Source organism: Tachypleus tridentatus, chromosome 11 (genome assembly GCF_004210375.1).
Source record: "Tachypleus tridentatus isolate NWPU-2018 chromosome 11, ASM421037v1, whole genome shotgun sequence".
Lineage (NCBI taxonomy): Eukaryota > Metazoa > Arthropoda > Merostomata > Xiphosura > Limulidae > Tachypleus > Tachypleus tridentatus.
Window position 1 is genome coordinate 18,903,492 of NC_134835.1, and position 25,653 is coordinate 18,929,144.

At 34.1% G+C, this 25,653-nt stretch overlaps 1 protein-coding gene across 1 annotated transcript in view; it reads left to right on the forward strand.

Annotated features, from left to right (window-relative positions):
- Positions 1-24,635, forward strand: part of LOC143231733 (calbindin-32-like) — an 89,183-nt gene extending 64,548 nt beyond the window's left edge. Inside the window, exons 5-11 of the mRNA XM_076466354.1 lie at positions 6,829-6,885; positions 11,338-11,427; positions 13,675-13,730; positions 14,723-14,768; positions 16,297-16,353; positions 18,136-18,207; positions 23,060-24,635. Coding sequence (XP_076322469.1) covers positions 6,829-6,885; positions 11,338-11,427; positions 13,675-13,730; positions 14,723-14,768; positions 16,297-16,353; positions 18,136-18,207; positions 23,060-23,206 — 525 coding nt within the window. The 3' untranslated portion in view covers positions 23,207-24,635. The remainder of the gene's footprint in view (positions 1-6,828; positions 6,886-11,337; positions 11,428-13,674; positions 13,731-14,722; positions 14,769-16,296; positions 16,354-18,135; positions 18,208-23,059) is intronic.
- The last annotated feature ends 1,018 nt before the right edge of the window (positions 24,636-25,653 follow it).

Sequence of the window (25,653 nt, forward strand, 5' to 3'; positions counted from 1 at the left end):
GTACTAACTACACATTAAACAACCTTCTGACACAGTACAGTAAACAAGGAAAGTTATTTAGTACTAACTACACATTATACAACCTTCTGAAACAATACAACAAACAAGGAAAGTTATTTAGTACTAACTACACATTATACAACCTTCTGACACAGTACAGTAAACAAGGAAAGTTATTTAGTACTAACTACACATTATACAACCTTCTGAAACAATACAACAAACAAGGAAAGTTATTTAGTACTAACTACACATTATACAACCTTCTGAAACAATACAGCAAACAAGGAAAGTTATTTAGTACTAACTACACATTATACAACCTTCTGACACAGTACAGTAAACAAGGAAAGTTATTTAGTACTAACTACACATTATACAACCTTCTGAAACAATACAACAAACAAGGAAAGTTATTTAGTACTAACTACACATTATACAACCTTCTGACACAGTACAGTAAACAAGGAAAGTTATTTAGTACTAACTACACATTATACAACCTTCTGAAACAATACAACAAACAAGGAAAGTTATTTAGTACTAACTACACATTATACAACCTTCTGAAACAATACAGCAAACAAGGAAAGTTATTTAGTACTAACTACACATTATACAACCTTCTGACACAGTACAGTAAACAAGGAAAGTTATTTAGTACTAACAACACATTATACAACCTTCTGAAACAATAAACAAACAAGGAAAGTTATTTAGTATTAACTACACATTATACAACCTTCTGAAACAATACAGCAAACAAGGAAAGTTATTTAGTACTAACTACACATTATACAACCTTCTGACACAGTACAGTAAACAAGGAAAGTTATTTAGTACTAACAACACATTATACAACCTTCTGAAACAATAAACAAACAAGGAAAGTTATTTAGTACTAACTACACATTATACAACCTTCTGACACAGTACAGTAAACAAGGAAAGTTATTTAGTACTAACTACACATTATACAACCTTCTGAAACAATACAACAAACAAGGAAAGTTATTTAGTACTAACTACACATTATACAACCTTCTGAAACAATACAATAAACAAGGAAAGTTATTTAGTACTAACTACACATTATACAACCTTCTGAAACAATACAGTAAACAACGAAAGTTGTTCAGTACAAACTTCGCATTGTTCATCCTTCTGACACAGTACAGTAAACAACGAAAGTTGTTCAGTACGAACTTCACATTGTTCGTCCTTCTGACACAGTACAGTAAACAACGAAATTTGTTCAGTACAAACTTCACATTGTTCATCCTTCTCACACAGTACAGTAAACCACGAAAGTTGTTCAGTACAACTTTCACATTGTTCATCCTTCTGACACAGTACAGTAAACAACGAAATTTGTTCAGTACAAACTTCACATTGTTCATCCTTCTCACACAGTACAGTAAACCACGAAAGTTGTTCAGTACAACTTTCACATTGTTCATCCTTCTGACACAGTACAGTAAACAACGAAATTTGTTCAGTACAAACTTCACATTGTTCATCCTTCTGACACAGTACAGTAAACAACGAAAGTTGTTCAGTACGAACTTCACATTGTTCATCCTTCTGACACAGTACAGTAAACAACAAAAGTTGTTCAGTACAAACTTCACATTGTTCATCCTTCTGACACAGTACAGTAAACAACAAAAGTTGTTCAGTACAAACTTCACATTGTTCATCCTTCTGACACAGTACAGTAAACAACGAAATTTGTTCAGTACAAACTTCACATTGTTCATCCTTCTGACACAGTACAGTAAACAACGAAAGTTGTTCAGTACGAACTTCACATTGTTCATCCTTCTCACACAGTACAGTAAACCACGAAAGTTGTTCAGTACAAACTTCACATTGTTCATCCTTCTGACACAGTACAGTAAACAACAAAAGTTGTTCAGTACAAACTTCACATTGTTCATCCTTCTGACACAGTACAGTAAACAACGAAAGTTGTTCAGTACAAACTTCACATTGTTCATCCTTCTGACACAGTACAGTAAACAACAAAAGTTGTTCAGTACAAACTTCACATTGTTCATCCTTCTGACACAGTACAGTAAACAACGAAAGTTGTTCAGTACAACTTCACATTGTTCATCCTTCTGACACAGTACAGTAAACAACGAAAGTTGTTCAGTACGAACTTCACATTGTTCGTCCTTCTGACACAGTACAGTAAACAACGAAAGTTGTTCAGTACAACTTCACATTGTTCATCCTTCTCACACAGTACAGTAAACCACGAAAGTAGTTCAGTACGAACTTCACATTGTTCATCCTTCTGACACAGTACAGTAAACAACGAAATTTGTTCAGTACGAACTTCACATTGTTCATCCTTCTGACACAGTACAGTAAACAACGAAAGTAGTTCAGTACGAACTTCACATTGTTCATCCTTCTGACACAGTACAGTAAACAACGAAAGTAGTTCAGTACGAACTTCACATTGTTCATCCTTCTGACACAGTACAGTAAACAACTAAATTTGTTCAGTACGAACTTCACATTGTTCATCCTTCTGACACAGTACAGTAAACAACGAAAGTTGTTCAGTACGAACTTCACATTGTTCATCCTTCTGACACAGTACAGTAAACAACGAAAGTTGTTCAGTACGAACTTCACATTGTTCATCCTTCTGACACAGTACAGTAAACAACGAAAGTTGTTCAGTACGAACTTCACATTGTTCGTCCTTCTGACACAGTACAGTAAACAACGAAAGTTTTACAACTTGACAAGAATTCGATCCTTGTTATTTATTTTGGTCAAATAGCTTTCAACCAAAGGAGGTCAGAAACTTCGGCTTCGTTTGATACCACTTCGTGGTCAATTGATAGGGACTTTATAATTAAATGGACTGAAGTTATTTTAATCCGTAATGTGATGAAAATTAAATCTTATCACGCGGTTTGTTACCTCGCGCTGTCAGGAGGAATGGTAATTATATATCAGTCGAATGTTGCAAGCAAAATTTATAATTCATATCCAGAGAGCAGAACAGAGATGATTCTGAGTCACTTCTGAACGAAACTAATAAAAGAATTCGGTGTCATATCAATACAGGTTAACTCTAGTTACCATGAAATTAGTTTAAGAGTCCTTATACAAATCTAACAAACATTTTCATACTTTTTTATTCTAATTTTCTGACACAAGTCAGCGCCCTTGCTCACTGTGTCAGTTTTGCTTCTAAATTTGAGAAGAAGTTAAGCATTTGTTTTTTGTTTACAACAAAATCCATTTCGATTGTGTATGTTTTTGTTTGTTTTTTTAATTTCGCGCAAAGCTACACGAGTGCCATCTTCGTTGAAAGGGTGAGCACGTGTGGTGGGACGGGGATTCGAACAAGCAACCCTCAGGTTATGTACAACATCATCGCTCTCATCCTATCACCCTTTTATTTCATTTTTCATCCACTGCGTCTTTAAAGATGTTTTTTATCTAAGTCGTGTTTATTAGAAATCGAGGTTTAGGTTTACAAGCGGATTTCGTCTGTGTTTTACGGTATTTTTTCCATCAGTTGTTGTTCTAAATTTATATTAAAAGAAGCTAAACTAACATCACTTAGAAAGAATCCGAAAATGTTGCGACAAGACTCGTCTGTTTTGTTAAATCAAGGTGAAATATACCGCTAAGTAATCGACTCACTTGTTGTCTCCTTTTCAATCATGGACAGAGAGCACACAGCGCTTTGTGTAGGTTTGCGCTAAAACAAACAAAATCATAAAAAGCTTTCTGTTGACCACCATCGAAGAAACATAAGATAAAATTAGATAAATTAAGCATTTAAATCTAAGAAAATATGTTACTTTAGTCCCCCACCAGGAAATTTTGTTTTCAATCCTAGATTTCAGTTCATGATAGTCCTTATTATAAAAATAATCGAAAACAATGAAATTAGTGATTGCAAAAGGTTGTCCATATAGGAGGCCTGGCATTGCCAGGTGGTTAAGGCACTCGACACTTAATTCGAGGGTCGTAGATTCGAATCTCCATCACACCAAGCATGCTTCCTTTTCAATCATGGAAGCGTTATAATGCTAGGGTCAATCCCACTATTCGTTGGTAAAAGAGTAGCCAAAGAGTTGGCGGTGGGTGGTGATGACTAGCTGCCTTCCCTCTAGCCTTACACTGGTGAATTAGGGACGGTTAGCGCAGATAGCCCTCGTGTAGCTTTGCGCAAAATTCATAAACAAACTCAAATCTATAAAGGATTGTACTTGTTTCATTGTCCAATGTTCAATTAATTTATTCTTCCAAAGCCATTAGATGAGGTTAATTCTCATTTATCTAATAATTTGTTGTTTGTTTATCAAATTGCTATGCCTATCGACACCAGCTGGTTAAAAGTTTAAGATCATACCAAAAAGAAGTCCTAAACAGGGTAGGAAATGCCCAACAAGAGATATCAGTAGTGAGTTCCACGGCCGTCATTGCGAATAACTGCAAACACATTCGCCTTGGCCTGGTCGATATAAGCGTTTGCAGAAGGCTGGCTTGAATGTTATTCCAAGTGGTGAAGATGGCCTCACGAAGATATTGCACTGTTTGGAATTGACGTCCATTTCTATAGACTTCCCTTGCCATCCACCCCGAAACATTTTCAGTGGAGTTCAGTTCGGGTAAACATGCTGAATGGCCCAAAGGAATCATGTTATTAGCCATGAAAAAGTCCTGCGGGCATTGTGGATTGCAGCATTGTCCTGCTGAAAGGTCCAGTCATTTCCACACAAGCGAGGGCCTTCAGTCAATAAGGATGCTCTCTCCAACATACCAATGTAGCCAGTTGCTGTTTGATGCCCCTGTATAACCTGAAGCTCCATTGTTCCATGGAAGGAGAAGGTACCCCAGATCATAATGGAACCTCTTTTACTGTGTCGTGTAGAAAATGTCTCCAGTGGGATATCCTTATTGTGCCAGTAATGTTGGAAGCCATCTGGACCATCCAGGTTAAATTTTATCTCATCAGAGAACAAAACCTTCTTCCACTTTTCTACGTCCTACGTTTGGTGCCTCTCAACAAAGTTTAACCGAGCTGTTTCGTGGTGTGGAAGGAGACGTGGCCTTTGAAAACGTTTACGGTTTTAAAGCCTTTCTCTCGTAGATGCTGTCTTTTTGTTCTTTAGCTGCATTCTGCGTCCGTAAGGGCCTTAATCTGGTTCGACGATCGGCTGGTGTCTTGCCGGACAACTTGACAAATACTCCTGCTCAACGCCGGCGAAATTTTCTTGGGCCGACCACTTGAAATTCTCGTTCCATATTCAACAAGGTCTTTTAAGAAATTTTCAACATCAGTTTTACTATTCCCAATCTCACCAGCGATGGCACGTTGAGAGAAACCTTGCTTTTGCAGCTCGACAATTCTGCCACGTTCAAACTCTGTCAACGTTTTAGCCTTTGCAATGTTTTTACCCAATATAACACAGGAGATGTCAGTGGGAGATGTTGACAACGCTAATGCTTGAACAAATGACTAAATTTCATTACGTGTTTACCGATTAATGCTTCGTTTCAGTATGGTCTTAAACTTTTGACCAGCTAGTATTTAGGATTATTTCATAGTGTTCACATATTCCCTATTAAATGGTCAAAAGGTTTTTATTTTCTTTTTTCTTATGTTCATCTTTTGTAGCTCTACTCAAATGAGTGGTTAAGTCTAACAATGCAAAATGCATATTTTTTTTTTTCATTATGTTTATTGGCCTTAAGATTTTTGCCAGCAGTGTATTAATAAGTTGTTTGTTTCTGAATTTCGCGCAAAGCTGCAAGAGGGACATCCGCGCTAGCCGCCCCTAATTACGCAGGATACGAATAGATGGTTTGTTTTTGATTTCGCGCAAAGCTACATGAAGGCTATCTTCACCAGCCGTTCCTAATTTAGCATTGTAAGACTAGAGGGAAAGCAGCTAGTCATCACCACCCACCGCCAACTCTTTGGGTACTCTTTTACCAACGAATAGCGGAATTGACCGTAACATTATAACGCCCCCACGGCTTAATGTGCGAGCATGTTTGGTGCGACGAGGATTCGAACCCTCGACCCTCAGATTACGAGTGGAACGTCTAAACCCACCTGGCCATGCTGGGCGCGCGAGTAGAAGAAAGGCAGCTAGTCATCACCACCCACCGTCAATTCTTAGGCTATTCTTTTATCAACGAATAGTGGGATTGACAGTGACATTATAACGCACCCACGGCTGGGGAGCCGAGCATGTTTGATGTGATGGGGACTGGAATCCGCAATCCTCAGATTGCAAGATTGCCAGAACCTAATGAGTTGATAAACAACAATTTATAAGCACAATAAAATGATTTATTTTGTGGGAACATAAGCATCTTTACGACAGTAGTATCGTTTTCAGATGTAGTCAATACTAAAAGAAAACCAAATAATGGCTTGTCGTAACATGAGACATATTCTCTTCAAAGTAAGCCACTGTTCTGAAAGGTCGTTGTTTACTGACTTATTATTAATAATACAGTTTTTAATTGTTTATTTTTACCCAATTCGTTATCACTTGATCACATTCCAATCTTGTAATATACTGATATCAAGTTATGGACTTTTTTATAATAGCTCGATGTGGCTTTGATATAAGAAAACACACTGATGAAAATATTGTGATACAAAATATTTGAAACGTTTCTTTGTGGAAACTACTATCGTGTTTTGATTTTTAGGATAAAATGTGATTCGTAAATTTTTTGAAATAATAAAATAATTTGTGATAAACATTACACTTAATGTATTTTGTAACTGTTGGGTTTCTTTTCTTACAACCAAAAATCCTTCCTTCGCAGATATGGCGGGAATACGATACCGACGACAGCGGATATATCGAAGCAGACGAACTAAAGGTCGGTTACTCTTAATAAATAAATAACAAATTAGCTACTTGAGCAAGACGCAACGATACTGTCAGCAGAAGGCACTGGACTTTTATGTAACAATACTGTTAGCAATAGTTATTTCAATTAGACGTAAGAAGACTGATGGTAGTACTATTGTGTTGTATATTATGATTTATCTGGAACGTGCCTCCAATTTCTTATGTTACGTATTACGATTTGAAACAGCCTGAAACTGAGTTAACTTTACTATTGTTATGTATCATAATTTATCTCGAACGAGCCTATAAGTCATTGTGCTACCTATTACAATTTCAAATTGCTTGCAACTGAGTTAAATCGTAATTTAAATGTAGAAGTTAATTAAACGTATCAGATTAGTCGTGTTTCCCAACAAGATTGATACATGCACTTTCTCTCTTTTTGAATACAAATATATTTTAATATACAAACAATAATACAATTTATAATAATGGTTATTACAAATACTGATTTATATATAACAGTTTTAAAAACTTACAAACAATACTGAGTCTTCTATCTAGGACTGAATATTTTATCGACGGTTTACGATGAGCGAATTACAATTGAATTGATATAGGCTCGTTTGGGTTGAGAAAATATTTTACGTGGAGAAGCGAACAATATTTCGACCTTCTTCGATCATCGTTAGGTCAAAACGTTGTTCGCTCCTCTACGTAAAATATTTTCTCAACCCAAACGAGCCGTTTTTTACACATATATTTCTCTACAAGTGGGTTTTCTCGACATCACTGAATTGATATAGGTACAATTCACTTACCGGGGAGCTAGCTAACTCTTCGCTGATTACGCATGAGTTTTTCATAGCTAAAGTTATAAAATGTTTTTGTAAAAATACTAACGTCCAAGGTTAAACCGTTGAAGTTAAATATCTGAAGTTCCTAATTAATAAGCATCAAGCACAGTTACATTTTCTGAGGTTTATAATATACCAACTGTAGCAAACCAATAATGCATACTCTCTCCTGGCACGTTACTTTGGTTACCTTTAATAAGCGTTAAGCGAGATTCTAAAAAGTTCAGCTAAAACAACGATACTTACATACACATATACATTGTTGATTCTTACACTCCCGAATCTTCTACTACCTCAGTGAATGGGCGGGTATTTCGCAATACAGATTTAACTGTATAAGTTACATGCATTTCTAAATACATATGTATCTAAAACAAACGTCGATATTAAAACATATATATAATAATAAAACCATCACAGTTGATAGAAGAAAACATTATCTACACGTTGTCATGGCTGGCAATAGTTAATCTGTGTGGAAGTAACGAGACTGTGTTTTAGAAAACACATTATGAAGAAGTTTGCATGGTTAGCAATAGGCATTTGTCTTGACATAATGGGAAGCCCGGCATGGCCAGGTGGGTTAAGGCGTGCGACTCGTAATCTGAGGGTCGGGGGCTTGCATCCCTGTCGCACCAAACAAGCTCGCCTTTTCAGCCGTGGGGGCGTTATAATGTGACGGTCAATCTGATTGTTCGTTGATAAAAGAGTAGCCCAGAAGTTGGCGGTGTGTGGTAATGACTAGTCTTACCCTACTAAATTAGGGACGACTAGTGAAGATAGCCCTCGTGTAGCTTTGCGCGAAATTCCAAACAAACCAAAACCACTATTTCAGTTGTAAACATTTTTTATTCCTTTGTAATATTTTTATGACAGTCTCTCTACCTTGGCTTTTCTATTATTCAATATTACAATCTGTATTTCTTACATACACTACCGAGTCTCAGGATTTTTTTCAGTGAATACACGATAGTTTATGTGCGAAGAAATTTTAATTGTTCTCAATTCCCTAAGTGTAATAATATTAACGTTACTGAGATTATAAATAAGTTTTACAAATGTTAAATTGACCAAATGTTATTGAAAACTCTTCTTTGTTTTGATTATTTATTTACTTTTGTTTGTTTCTTTTTGGAATTTCGCACAAAGCTGCACGAGGGCTATATACGCTAGCCGTCCCTAATAAATTAGGGACTAATTTAGACACTGTAAGACTAGAGGGAAGGCAGCTAGTCATCACTATCCACCGCCAACTCTTTGGCTACTCTTTTACTAACGAATAGTGGAATTGACCGTCACATAATAACGCCCCCATTGCTGAAAGGGCAAGAATGTTTGGTGTGGCGGGGATTCAAACATCCGACCCTCAGATTACGATTACCAACCTGGCCAGAGAATGTTAACAGAAAGAGCATTATGTAGACGTTGGAACGGCTAGCAATAGGTGATTTATTTAGACTTAACGACACCTTATGACAATTTTTTTGCGAAAAGATCGAATTAATAGTCAGCTTAGTGTTATATTAAGAGCACTGTTAACAAATAAACATTTTGGACGTTCAATAAGCAATTTTGTTTGGCATTATGAATGTCGAACATCTTTTTTTTAACAAGAACACTTACGTAATAATCCAAAAATAACATCACTATCACTTGATTACAAAATATAACAGCAACCTTTACAGTAGGTAAGTTCTAACTTAGGTAACAAAAAATTTAATTACTAATTACTAAAATCACAACTTGGCTATTATAAAAGTTGCTGTTATCGTATTTTTAATTAATTATTTAGTTCAGTAGGTTCCTCACTAAACAAGTTAGCAGTTTTGTTTAAAAATCAGTTCCCCTTTACTATATTAGTCAAATGTTCATGTTTAACTCTCATACTATATTAGTCAAATGTTCATGTTTAACTCTCATACTATATAAGTCGAATGTTCATGTTTACCTCTCATACTATATTATTCAAATGTTTATGTTTACCTCTCATACTATATTAGTCAAATGTTCATGTTTAACTCTCATACTATATTAGTCAAATGCTCATGTTTAACTCTCATACTATATTAGTCAAATGTTCATGTTTACCTCTCATACTATATTAGTCAAATGACCATGTTTAACTCTCATACTATATTAGTCAAATGTTCATGTTTAACTCTCATACCATATTAGTCAAATGTTCATGTTTAACTCTCATTCTATTTAGTCAAATGTTCATTTTACCTCTCATACTATATTAGTCAAATGTTCATGTTTAACTCTCATACTATATTAGTCAAATGTTCATGTTTAACTCTCATACTATTTAGTCAAATGTTCATTTTACCTCTCATACCATATTAGTCAAATGTAAATGTTTACCTCTCATACTATATTAGTCAAATGTTCATGTTTACCTCTCATACTATATTAGTCAAATGTTCATGTTTAACTCTCATACTATATTAGTCAAATGTTCATGTTTACCTCTCATACTATATTAGCTAAATGACCATGTTTAACTCTCATACTATATTAGTCAAATGTTCATGTTTACCTCTCATACTATATTAGTCAAATGTTCATGTTTAACTCTCATACTATATTAGTCAAATGTTCATGTTTACCTCTCATACTGCATTAGTCAAATGTTCATGTTTAACTCTCATACTATATTAGTTAAATGTTCATGTTTAACTCTCATACTATATTAGTTAAATGTTCATGTTTAACTCTCATACTATATTAGTCAAATGTTCATGTTTAACTCTCATACTATATTAGTCAAATGTTCATGTTTACCTCTCATACTATATTAGTCAAATGTTCATGTTTACCTCTCATACTATATTAGTCAAATGTTCATGTTTAACTCTCATACTATATTAGTCAAATGTTCATGTTTAACTCTCATACTATATTGGTCAAATGTTCGTGTTTAACTCTCATACTATTTAGTCAAATGTTCATGTTTACCTCTCATACTATATTAGTTAAATGTTCATGTTTAACTCTCATACTATATTAGTCAAATGTTCATGTTTAACTCTCATACTATATTAGTTAAATGTTCATGTTTAACTCTCATACTATATTAGTTAAATGTTCCTGTTTAACTCTCATACTATATTAGTCAAATGTTCATGTTTAACTCTCATACTATATTAGTCAAATTTTCATGTTTAACTCTCATACTATATTAGTCAAATGCTCATGTTTAACTCTCATACTATATTAGTCAAATGTTTATGTTTAACTCTCATACCATATTAGTAAATGTTCGTGTTTAACTCTCATACTATTTAGTCAAATGTTTATGTTTACCTCTCATACTATATTAGTCAAATGTTCATGTTTAACTCTCATACTATATTAGTCAAATATTCATGTTTAACTCTCATTCTATATTAGTCAAATGTTGATGTTTAACTCTCATATTCTTAGAAAAAGTTCAGTGTTTCGGGATTTAAGTCAGTTTCACTATAAAGAGGTGGGTCAAAGATCATACATACAATGAGGTAGGTGTGGTCAGAATTAATGTTGTTCACAAGTTACTCAGTGTATTCGTGATAAAGCACAGGTAAAAATGGTTTGGAAAATGTATTCATGACAAAACAAATGAAGGTAACTATTTGTTGCAGAATTTCTTGGATGATCTATTGAAAGAAGCGAAGAAAGAAGGGTACCAGTCTGTAGATGAAGAAAAGCTGATAGAATACACAGACACGTTGGTGAGCATACGACATAAGTTTGAAAAGCTGATAGAATACACAGTCACGTTGGTGAGCATACGACATAAGTTTGAAAAGCTGATAGAATACACAGACACGTTGGTGAGCATACGACATAAGTTTGAAAAGCTGATAGAATACACAGACACGTTGGTGAGCATACGACATAAGTTTGAAAAGCTGATAGAATACACAGACACGTTGGTGAGCATACGACATAAGTTTGGAAAGCTGATAGAATACACAGACACGTTGGTGAACATACGACATAACTTTGAAAAGCCGATAGAATACACAGACACGTTGGTGAGCATACGACATAAGTTTGAAATGTATAACAGTCTTAAGACGGGTACCAGTCTGTAGATGAAGAAAAGCTGATAGAATACACAGACACGTTGGTGAGCATACGACATAAGTTTGAAATGTATAACAGTCTTAAGAAGGGTACCAGTCTGTAGATGAAGAAAAGCTGATAGAAAACACAGACATGTTGGTGAGCATACGACATAAGTTTGATAAGCTGATAGAATACACAGACACGTTGGTGAGCATACGACATAAGTTTGAAAAGCTGATAGAATACACAGACACGTTGGTGAGCATACGACATAAGTTTGAAATGTATAACAGTCTTAAGAAGGGTACCAGTCTGTAGATGAAGAAAAGCTGATAGAATACACAGACACGTTGGTGAGCATACGACATAAGTTTGAAAAGCAGATAGAATACACAGACACGTTGGTGAGCATACGACATAAGTTTGAAAAGCTGATAGAATACACAGACACGTTGCTGAGCATACGACATAAATTTGAAATGTATAACAGTCTTAAAAAGGGTACCAGTCTGAAGATGAAGAAAAGCTGATATAATACACAGACATGTTGGTGAGCATACGACATAAGTTTGAAAAGCTGATAGAATACGCAGACACGTTGGTGAGCATACGACATAAGTTTGAAAAGCTGATAGAATACACAGACACGTTGGTGAGCATACGACATAAGTTTGAAAAGGTGATAGAATACGCAGACACGTTGGTGAGCATACGACATAAGGTTGAAAAGCCGATAGAATACACAGACACGTTGGTGAGCATACGACATAAGTTTGAAATGTATAACAGTCTTAAGAAGGGTACCAGTCTGTAGATGAAGAAAAGTTGATAGAATACACAGATACGTTGGCGAGCATACGACATAAGTTTGAAATGTGTAACAGTCTTCGTTTGTTAGGGTGTGTAACGTTGTTGTGCTGTGACATTGGTTTTTCATTGGCGCCCCCCGCTAGTACAGCGATAAGCCTACGGCTTTACAACGCTAAAATGAGGGGTTCGGTTCCTCTTAGTGGGCTCAGCAGATGTGGCTTTGCTCTAAGAAAACATACACACACACTTTCGTTGGCGGATTTTTTTCAATTATTTGATGAAAAATAATCCAACGTACACTCCACTTAACGATAATAAATTATTTTAGTTAATCTTTTAACTTTTCTACAAACTTGAACGCTTGTACACTACTGTAAACTGTTGTAGGCCTTCATCACAAATAACGTTAACAAACGCAAAACCAATCAACTTACTTATGTAAAACAACTGAACAGGAGCGATAGCAAACACAAATCCAAACGCTTCACTGACTGATTCCACTCTTTATTAAAAAAACAAAAAACTGCTTATTACCTTGACTTCTTTCATCTCAATCTGCACTCGAAACAACTCCAGATACTTCACATACCCGCGACATGTCTATAGATTTACAATACTAAAATCAACGGTTCGATTTCCTGTCTTGGGCACACAAGATACCCCGAAGTAGCTTTGTTATAAGAAAAACACAAACACAATTCAGAACTATTTCGTATTTAACTTCGAATGTATGAGTAAAACCTGAAGTCAACATAAAACTCTCTATTTTTACGCCCTCTAGCTAATACTTAAATTACTGTATTAAAAATATACCTGTAAAAAATAATGTAATCATATTGTTAAACTCTACTGTAGTAATAACATAAATATATATATATATACAGAGAGAGAGAGAAACAAAACCGTCAGTTTTGTTCTAATAACACTCAGCGTAATATAATAAACGCGCGCATCCACACTCGTGTATGCCTTTAGCATTAAGTGTATTATGTTTCTTTATATTTGTAGTAATTTCTAGAGGCTATGAAATTATTAATAAAATGTAGTTCGTATTTACGTCTACAATAAATTACCAAATATTTTGTTCCTTTCCACAGCTCCAGATATTTGATTCCAACAAAGATGGAAAATTACAATTAAGTGAAATGGCAAAGTAAGTACACAGATAGATATACAGATAAATATATAGACAGATATAGAGAGAGATATAGAGATAGATATACAGATAGATATATAGATAGACATTTCGACAGATATACGGATAATATCTCTGAAACATTCGAGAATAAAGGTTTGTCAAATGGTGTCACAGAAGTAAGTCGATAAGACAAACTTTAAAGAATTTAAGTTTGTGAACGTTCAAAATGCATATTATGCTGAAATAATTTAAAATAACATAGACTAGCTAAACAAATAGATAGGAATATAGAATGTTGAAACAAAAGGTTAAAATACATAAAAATATCTAAAATAACATGTTTTAATTAAGAAAATTACAAAACAAACAGTCACCCTTAACTAGGCCTACTGTATTGTCTCTTTCTGTGCTCAAAACAAAACATAAAACTGTTATACAATAAACTCGTAATACGAAATTATAACACGAACTCTACGGAATAAATTATCAATACAAATAAATCACGTACACAGAGCAGAGAAACAAATATACAAAATTAAGTTTACGAAATAAAAACCCGAATATTAAAGTTAACATAGTTACGTTCCTAGAATACAAACTGATATAAAAATGTCCAATAACCCAGGTCAGTGGAACAAGTTATCAACACAGACTGAAGTAAAAATGTCCAATAATAAAGGTTAAAAGCAAAGTTAGCAAGTCGCTGAAATAAATGGCCAATAACACAATTAGAGTGTATTAAACAAACGACCAAGTATACAGACTAGTTAAATATGTGGTCAGTAATACATATTTATAAAATAAAACATATTTATAAAAATAAAAATATTTTGATTTTTATCAAAAATATATTTAACGTCACTTTGTAATAAATATAATTTAACTAGTTTGAACAAATACTGATAAAGTATAAATAACATTACACAATTTTGAATGCACATAGTGACTTCAAGTATAACGTAGTTTCGTGGTTTACAAAATTCGTATGTGTTGTTTCTCGCCACTAGGCTGCTTCCGGTCAAAGAGAACTTCCTGTGTCGGTCTGCTTTTAGAGTAAGTTTGTTATCCTTCCACCTTCATGAAATTACAAAGTTAAGAAAACAAAACAAAATGTTTTAGTATTTACTTATTGATTTAGATCAATATGTTTATTTTAGTTTCTATATTATTTGTAACACAAGGATATAAAAACACGAAACGAATCGTTCCGGAAAATTCTTTACAATGCTTTTCTTCAAGCAATTCTAAAGACGAAAGAATTTAATTAAACGATAAGTTTTATTTAAAGAAAACAAACATACTTGCGCTCTTATAAGAACGTTCGTTTAATAATGTATTAAGTATATCCGTAAGAAATGGTCTTTACTGATTGGAGAAGGTAATTATTTTTATTTTATCGATATACTGATCACGTCCAAAAATAAAAGTAAAAATCTAAAACAGACTATTTCTTTTTTCATTGGACAGGATCATGTTTTTATCGTTGTTCAATGTGTGCCGTCAACTTATTAAAAGTAGAAGCTGTAAAAAAAGCAAAAAAACGTTTATTCTACATGTTATTGACAATGGTGAATATTCACTTGTGTATCGTTCTTCGTATGACTGTATCCCTACTATAGCTGTACCCTCTCCGTGATTACTTCTTTACTATGGCTACATCCTTACTGTCACTACATTCTTACACTGGCTGTATCCTTACTGTCACTACATCCTTACACTGGCTGTATCCTTACTGTCACTACGTCCTTACTGTCACAACATCCTTACTGTCACTACATCCTTACACTGTCCTTACTGTCACTACATCCTTACTCTGGCTGTATCCTTACTGTGACTGCATCCTTACAATTGTTGCATTATTATTGTGACTTCATCCTTACCGTAGTTGCATCCCCACTATGACTACATCTTTACTATGACTGCATTCTTACTGTAGTTGCACCGTTACTACGGAGCCTAGTGTGGCCTTGTAGTAAGTTCAAGGGTTTGAATCCCCATGACCAAACATGCTCTTCCTTTCAGCCGTGGGAGGGTTATAATGTGACGGTTATTTCCACTGTTTGTTGGTAAAAGATCAGCCCAGGGTTCACGGTGTTGAGTAGCTGCCTTCCCTGTAAGTTAATAATACTAAATCAGGGAAGGCTAGCGTAAACAGCCCTGTGTAATACTAAATCAGGAAAGGCTAGCTTAAACAGCCCTGTGTAGCTTTGCGCGAAATTCAAACCAAACAAATCGTTTAGTGTAACTGCAAACATGCTGTGATTGTATCAATACTATGACAGTACTATTTCTGTGACTACACCCTTACTATATTATATCGTTACTATGACTGTATATTTTCTACGACTGCTTTCTTGCTATGATTCTTTTCTTTGTATGACTCTACCCTATGACTTCCCTTTTACTTTGAATACATTTTTACAATGACTTCATGGTTACTATCATACTATTCTTACTAATGACTACATCCTTAGTATTGCTGCACCTTTATTATGCTTCTGTCCTTACTATGACTACAAATAATTTGCAAGTATGCCTTCCTTAAAGAACTGTAATAAATTTATATGCAACGTTTTTCCAGGGATGCAGCAAGTTGACAAGGGAAGACATCGAGCGAGTGTTTGCACTTTATGACAGAGTAAGTGTTACTGCATAAAATTAATAACCAAATTGTGTTGATGAAAAACAACTTAATTCTGTTCCATACTCTGATGAAACACACCATGTCACCATTATTTCTTAAGAGAGAATTGTCTATACTCTTAAGAGTTGTCTGTTGGAGACAATGATAGTAATGATGCTTTATAATCACTCTTACGATGAGTTGTCTGTTGGAGACAATGATAGTAATGATGCTTTATAATCACTCTTACGATGAGTTGTCTGTTGGAGACAATGATAGTAATGATGCTTTATAATCACTCTTAGAGTTTGCAACGATGAGTTGTTTGTCACTTTTTGATTTAGTAAATTCTAAAAATAAACAAAAAAATAAAATTTGTCCAACTACTCGTTTCGCTAAGCGTTAGGTGACGATGTGTATTATTTCTTATAAAATAAACACATTTTAACACAAGTTAATTATTAAAGAGTAAAGCAATCAATACAGGGATTGGGTACGTTATATTAAAACTATTCTGGAGTTTCACCCTGTCGTTACAACCCATGTCGTAACGTCAATGCTCTGTCTGAAGACTCTTCAGTGTCACTTCCATTGCATAAAGTTCCTTTTCTGGGGTTGTCATATCGAAAGCACCCCTAACCTCTGCTTGTTTTACATAATCTAGAGTAACAGAGCGACTGTTTTTCCAGCTAATATTTTAACAGCCCAGTTACACAGAAATGTGTAAGCGCTGCATTCGTTGACTTGACCGTGAGGAACAGCGTAAACACATGTTTCTTTCTGTAGGTGTTAGAAGTATGCGACGTGTGAACAGATATGTTGTAGAAGCAAGTAGTGGATACGTGATTGCATCGGTTTCTCAGATGGCTATCCTTCTTGACTATGTGATACACTCTCACTTGGGACGGCACACATGGATGATTTTAATAAGGAGGCTGTTTGTAATGAATAACTTTTATTTATAAGAATGGAATAATTTAAAATTATGTCAGAAAATAATAGGAAAATGAGATTACCATTCACTAGCGAAAGAAGCTCTTTCCTCAAATAGTCTATAGTATATACAATATTTTTCTGTTAATTTCAAAGGATTTAGAATGCGGTGTGTTAGCATCAGTAAATTCAAATATTGAGGCACGTGGCGTGGCACATATCCTGACGAACACTTCACCTCAACATTTTTGGTCTAACTCATCCTCAATAAAATTCACAAAATAACTTGATATAACTAATTCAGAAATTATCACGAGCAGCATGAGACAGATGAAAAGGTTTTAATGAATTCAGAGATTAGTGTTTGTAGTCATGAAAGCGTGCGACTCGTAATCTGAGGGTCGCGAGTTCGCATCCCCGTCGCGCCAACCATGCTCGCCCTTTCAGCCGTGGGGGCGTTATAATGTGACGATCAATTCTACTATTCGTTGGTAAAAGAGTAGCCCAAGAGTTGGCGGTGGGTGGTGATGATTAGCTGCCTTCCCTCTAGTCTTACACTGCTAAATTAGGGCCGGCTAGCGCAAATAGCCCTCGTGTAGTTTTGCGCAAAATTAAAACAACAAAATAAATACAGCATTATGGACTGAACCACATTCATTTCATTCAGTTTTATGTAATTTAAAACGAATGTTTATTTATTTTACAGTGTGTTAGCTATTTTTTAAATAAAGTTTAATTATGACACTTATTTTGCTGTATTTGGAAGTTTTTCATAATGTGATAATGATAATGGTGCAACCTTTATGGGTGGACTAAATTTACTAACGTCCATTCTTTTTTTTTTTTTTTGTATTTTCGTAACAGGACGAAAATGGCACGATAGAAAACGAAGAGTTGAAAGGATTTTTGAAAGATTTGCTGGAACTCGTCAAAAGAGTAATTATCACATTGATCAAAAGATAATAAATATTATAAATATTTCATTTAACTTCGGACTTGTTTGTTTAACGTATTCATTAGACAAGAACCCCACCAATGGTAAACATTAGCAATAGACCCAGCATAACCAAATAATTAGAACGCTTGACTCCCAACCTGAGGATCGCGGGTTCGAATCTCCGTCTCATCCAATATGTTCACCCTTTCAACCGTGGAGGCTTTATAATGAGACAATCAATCCCACTATTCGTTGGTAAAAGAGTAGACCAAAAGTCTTTCAGTACTAAATTATGAATGCATATCACAGATAGCCTTCATGTACCTTTGTGCAGATCTCAAAGTAAACAAACGTAGAACTCAAAAATGAAGGGCAGTAATGCAGCGTTTGATACGCGCGAGAGAGAGTGTACAAACGTGGAAAACGGAAATAAAATACTTTTATTTAATTTGTGAGCGACATTAAATTCAGGTTGAGTTTTAATTTTCCTCTAAAAACAAACCAAACTATTCTCAGTATTCTATCCAATAAAAACCAAACAGTACATTAAATAATAACGGACAGCCATGACGATCACCTAAACAGTAAACATTGACTAGTTTCCAGAAACAAACGCTTGATTAAACAATATATTAAACAATAACAGGCAGCCATGACGGTCGCCTAAACAGTAAACATTGACTAGTTTCCAGATACAAACGCTTGATTAAACAATATATTAAATAATAACGGACAGCCATGACGATCACCTAAACAGTAAACATTGACTAGTTTCCAGAAACAAACGCTTGATTAAACAATATATTAAATAATAACGGACAGCCATGACGGTCACCTAAACAGTAAACATTGACTAGTTTCCAGAAACAAACGCTTGATTAAACAATATATTAAATAATAACAGGCAGCCATGACGGTCGCCTAAACAGTAAACATTGACTAGTTTCCAGAAACAAACGCTTGATTAAACAATATATTAAACAATAACAGGCAGCCATGACGATCACCTAAACAGTAAACATTGACTAGTTTCCAGAAACAAACGCTTGATTAAACAATATATTAAATAATAACGGACAGCCATGACGGTCACCTAAACAGTAAACATTGACTAGTTTCCAGAAACAAACGCTTGATTAAACAATATATTAAATAATAACAGGCAGCCATGACGATCACCTAAACAGTAAACATTGACTAGTTTCCAGAAACAAACGCTTGATTAAACAATATATTAAATAATAACGGACAGCCATGACGATCACCTAAACAGTAAACATTGACTAGTTTCCAGAAACAAACGCTTGATTAAACAATATATTAAATAATAACAGGCAGCCATGACGATCACCTAAACAGTAAACATTGACTAGTTTCCAGAAACAAACGCTTGATTAAACAATATATTAAATAATAACGGACAGCCATGACGATCACCTAAACAGTAAACATTGACTAGTTTCCAGAAACAAACGCTTGATTAAACAATATATTAAATAATAACGGACAGCCATGACGGTCACCTAAACAGTAAACATTGACTAGTTTCCAGATACAAACGCTTGATTAAACAATATATTAAATAATAACGGACAGCCATGACGATCACCTAAACAGTAAACATTGACTAGTTTCCAGAAACAAACGCTTGATTAAACAATATATTAAATAATAACGGACAGCCATGACGGTCACCTAAACAGTAAACATTGACTAGTTTCCAGAAACAAACGCTTGATTAAACAATATATTAAATAATAACAGGCAGCCATGACGGTCGCCTAAACAGTAAACATTGACTAGTTTCCAGAAACAAACGCTTGATTAAACAATATATTAAACAATAACAGGCAGCCATGACGATCACCTAAACAGTAAACATTGACTAGTTTCCAGAAACAAACGCTTGATTAAACAATATATTAAATAATAACGGACAGCCATGACGGTCACCTAAACAGTAAACATTGACTAGTTTCCAGAAACAAACGCTTGATTAAACAATATATTAAATAATAACAGGCAGCCATGACGATCACCTAAACAGTAAACATTGACTAGTTTCCAGAAACAAACGCTTGATTAAACAATATATTAAATAATAACGGACAGCCATGACGATCACCTAAACAGTAAACATTGACTAGTTTCCAGAAACAAACGCTTGATTAAACAATATATTAAATAATAACAGGCAGCCATGACGATCACCTAAACAGTAAACATTGACTAGTTTCCAGAAACAAACGCTTGATTAAACAATATATTAAATAATAACGGACAGCCATGACGATCACCTAAACAGTAAACATTGACTAGTTTCCAGAAACAAACGCTTGATTAAACAATATATTAAATAATAACGGACAGCCATGACGGTCACCTAAACAGTAAACATTGACTAGTTTCCAGAAACAAACGCTTGATTAAACAATATATTAAATAATAACAGGCAGCCATGACGATCACCTAAACAGTAAACATTGACTAGTTTCCAGAAACAAACGCTTGATTAAACAATATATTAAATAATAACGGACAGCCACGACGATCACCTAAACAGTAAACATTGACTAGTTTCCAGAAACAAAATCTTGATTAAACAATATATTAAATAATAACGGACAGCCATGACGATCACCTAAACAGTAAACATTGACTAGTTTCCAGAAACGAACGCTTGATTAAACAATACATTAAATAATAACGGACAGCCATGACGATCACCTAAACAGTAAACATTGACTAGTTTCCAGAAACAAACGCTTGATTAAACAATATATTAAATAATAACGGACAGCCATGACGATCACCTAAACAGTAAACATTGACTAGTTTCCAGAAACAAACGCTTGATTAAACAATATATTAAATAATAACGGACAGCCATGACGATCACCTAAACAGTAAACATTGACTAGTTTCCAGAAACAAACGCTTGATTAAACAATATATTAAATAATAACAGGCAGCCATGACGATCACCTAAACAGTAAACATTGACTAGTTTCCAGAAACGAACGCTTGATTAAACAATACATTAAATAATAACGGACAGCCATGACGATCACCTAAACAGTAAACATTGACTAGTTTCCAGAAACAAACGCTTGATTAAACAATATATTAAATAATAACGGACAGCCATGACGATCACCTAAACAGTAAACATTGACTAGTTTCCAGAAACGAACGCTTGATTAAACAATACATTAAATAATAACGGACAGCCATGACGATCACCTAAACAGTAAACATTGACTAGTTTCCAGAAACGAACGCTTGATTAAACAATATATTAAATAATAACGGACAGCCATGACGATCACCTAAACAGTAAACATTGACTAGTTTCCAGAAACAAACGCTTGATTAAACAACATATTAAACAATAACAGGCAGCTATGACGATCACCTAAACAGTAAACATTGACTAGTTTCCAGAAACGAACGCTTGATTAAACAATACATTAAATAATAACGGACAGCCATTACGATCACCTAAACAGTAAACATTGACTAGTTTCCAGAAACAAACGCTTGATTAAACAATATATTAAACAATAACAGGCAGCCATGACGGTCGCCTAAACAGTAAACATTGACTAGTTTCCAGAAACAAACGCTTGATTAAACAATATATTAAATAATAACGGACAGCCATGACGATCACCTAAACAGTAAACATTGACTAGTTTCCAGAAACGAACGCTTGATTAAACAATACATTAAATAATAACGGACAGCCATGACGGTCACCTAAACAGTAAACATTGACTAGTTTCCAGAAACAAACGCTTGATTAAACAATATATTAAATAATAACAGGCAGCCATGACGGTCACCTAAACAGTAAACATTGACTAGTTTCCAGAAACAAACGCTTGATTAAACAATATATTAAACAATAACAGGCAGCTATGACGATCACCTAAACAGTAAACATTGACTAGTTTCCAGAAACGAACGCTTGATTAAACAATACATTAAATAATAACGGACAGCCATGACGATCACCTAAACAGTAAACATTGACTAGTTTCCAGAAACAAACGCTTGATTAAACAATATATTAAACAATAACAGGCAGCCATGACGGTCGCCTAAACAGTAAACATTGACTAGTTTCCAGAAACAAACGCTTGATTAAACAATATATTAAATAATAACGGACAGCCATGACGATCACCTAAACAGTAAACATTGACTAGTTTCCAGAAACGAACGCTTGATTAAACAATACATTATAAATAACGGACAGCCATGACGATCACCTAAACAGTAAACATTGACTAGTTTCCAGAAACGAACGCTTGATTAAACAATATATTAAATAATAACAGGCAGCCATGACGGTCACCTAAACAGTAAACATTGACTAGTTTCCAGAAACAAACGCTTGATTAAACAATATATTAAACAATAACAGGCAGCCATGACGGTCGCCTAAACAGTAAACATTGACTAGTTTCCAGAAACAAACGCTTGATTAAACAATATATTAAACAATAACAGGCAGCCATGACGGTCACCTAAGCAGCAAACAGTACATTAAACAACAATGGGCACCCATAACATTTGCCTAAACAGCAAACATTGTATACGTTCCCGAAGTAAACACTTATTGAGTAAAAAACTATAATAGCTTGTTTATCAAGTCACAGCAGTACAATGTTCGTTATGCAGTTAACAGTAGCAATGTCCTTCCTGATATATATACAGCTGAAATTCCCTGTTAGGTATCCAGTAACAATATCTTGTTCAATAAAAAGATACCAATTTCCTGTTATAATAAACGGTTATTTTTGTGTTAAAGATAGATAGATGTAATTATTTTATAAACATCTTCAGGACTACGACGCTCAAGACCTTCTGGAGTTCCAGAACGCCATTTTGCGAGGTTGTGACTTTAACAAGGATGGGAAAATAAACAAGAAAGAACTAACTATGATCCTTATGGCACTCGCCAAACATTCTTCTGATGAGGATTCCAAATAAACCATTCATGCTCTCAGAAACAGTCAAATAGCAATGATTGGTTAATAGGAAGAAATGTGGATTTCACGCGCCAATCGTCACTGTTTTGCTCAGTTAAATTATACGAAACATTAACTGTACATTTCATCTTTTGGTCTGGTTTCTATAAATAGGTTATTATGGCTATGCTGTTCCTAATATATGATGTTTATATCATTTTCAGAAACTGGTGTTTACTTTACCCCTATCGCCTAGCTGCAAGTAGAATATAGTACTAGGTAAACCGAATAATGAATAGGTTATTATGGCTATGCTGTTCCTAATATATGATGTTTATATCATTTTCAGAAACTGGTGTTTACTTTACCCCTATCGCCTAGCTGCAAGTAGAATATAGTAGTAAGTAAAACGAACAATGAATAGGTTATTATGGCTATGCTGTTCCTAATATATGATGTTTATATCATTTTCAGAAACTGGTGTTTACTTTACCCCCTATCGCCTAGCTGCAAGTAGAATATAGTACTAGGTGAAACGAATAATGTCGTGATTTCCTATTTATAAATACAATTATCATACACAGTGATGCAATTGTCAAAATAATTCTAACTCCTTATACGCACATGTGTGCAGAATAATTAAAGTTACGACCAATACAAAAGACGACTTGGTCAATACGGGAGAAATGTATTTCAGCACTGGTTAATTCTTGGGAATTTCGCTAATATTTAAGAAAAAAAGTTAGATTCTGTGTATAATTAGCGTGATGTGTGTAATTAAGTATAGAATATTTATTCTCCTGTTTCCTGCTTGAAATTATGCCTTTATAAAACGTAAATATTTCATAAACCATTTTCTAGGTGAATAATGTTAAAGGTTATTAGTATTTTAGTAGATATGGTTTCATTGTGAGGTAATTAATTACCACTACCACAAATGTGAAGAAATCTTCTAGACTTGTGTTGAACTTTCTCGGTTTATTACTAAACATGATAGCTAAGGTACCTCTATTGTTGAATTGTAGCTTAGGTCTATTGTTTACTCGCTATTAAGATGTATCATCACTTGTTACTTAATGTATTGTTGACTTACTACTTACTTTTATTGTTGACTTGTTACTTAGTTCTATTGTTGAATTGCTAGATAGCTCTATTGTTGACGTTTTTATTAACCTACTGCTGCTGTTTGAAGTTTAGAAGGAACAAGACCTTATGATTTGGCTTTAGTTTATTGAATTAATATGTATTTGTTTTTAATATTAATTAATTTATTCCGTATCTATACACAAATGTTAATTTTGGTTTACGCCATAATGTTTTTCATGCATAAACATAGAAGAATCAATGCAAAGTTATGACGTAATAAAAATTCATTTTTTAGAGAAAAAAACGAACAAATTTTTTTTCGGAATTTCAGGAAGAAGAGGTTGTTATGTTTTAATGTATCATATATTTTATTTATTTCATTAGTAGTTTGTAAGCGACTTTCTTTAGAGGATATACTTTCGCATTAAAATACTTTTGTTTACTAAATCTGTGTGGACTGTTTGATGTTAAAATATCCCGTAATAAAAATTTCACATTCTTTAACATGTCACGAAATAGACTATTCTGAGAAGACGTTTGGAGTCTCTTTTGTTTCATGCACCACATTCAAATTCATTTATTTAATATAGTTTTGAGTGTTTATTTCACAAATATAAATTAAAATTTGGAAAAATGAGCATGAACATTTATATTTTATTTTGTTAGGTCAAGTCCGTCTGTGTGAGGTTAGATCAAGTTAAACTAATTAGTAAATAATTACATGTTTATTTAAATACAAAAAATAAATTCAGTTTTAAACCATCTTAAAATGAAAATATTTTCTCCTTTTTCATTTTAAAATGATTTCTCCAAATTTAAATATTTATGTTTCTAAAGTCAGCATAAAAATTGCATTTGTTTATATATATATATATATATATACTTCAACGGTGAAACAGAAAAAGTTCGAATTTTCTTTTGGGTTGAAGTCATAATAATAATAATAATAATAATAATAATAGACCAACGGACATTGTGTTGTAAAATGAAGAATGTAAAACAAACAAACACAGGGATTTTATCCAAACCAAAACAAATAACAAATTAGTTAAAGTTAATCTAGTTCTGAAGAAGGTTAAAGATCATCTTTTAAACAATTTAAAAAGGTTCGTGAAACTTAAAATAAGAGGGAGTTAAAGATTTTCGCTGAAATTAGAAAAGGTCAAATGAATCATCACATTTATCATCGATGTTAATTTAACAGAAAATCAAAAGCAGTAAAAACTGATTTTGCTAATAATTTGATTCGTTTGTTTGTAGTTAAGCACGGATGTACACAAGTGGTTATTTGTGCTCTGCCCATCAGTGTTATCGAGACCCAGTTTCTAGCATTGTAACTCTCCGCCACATAAAAATGTGCCACTGGATTTCCCATGGATTTCA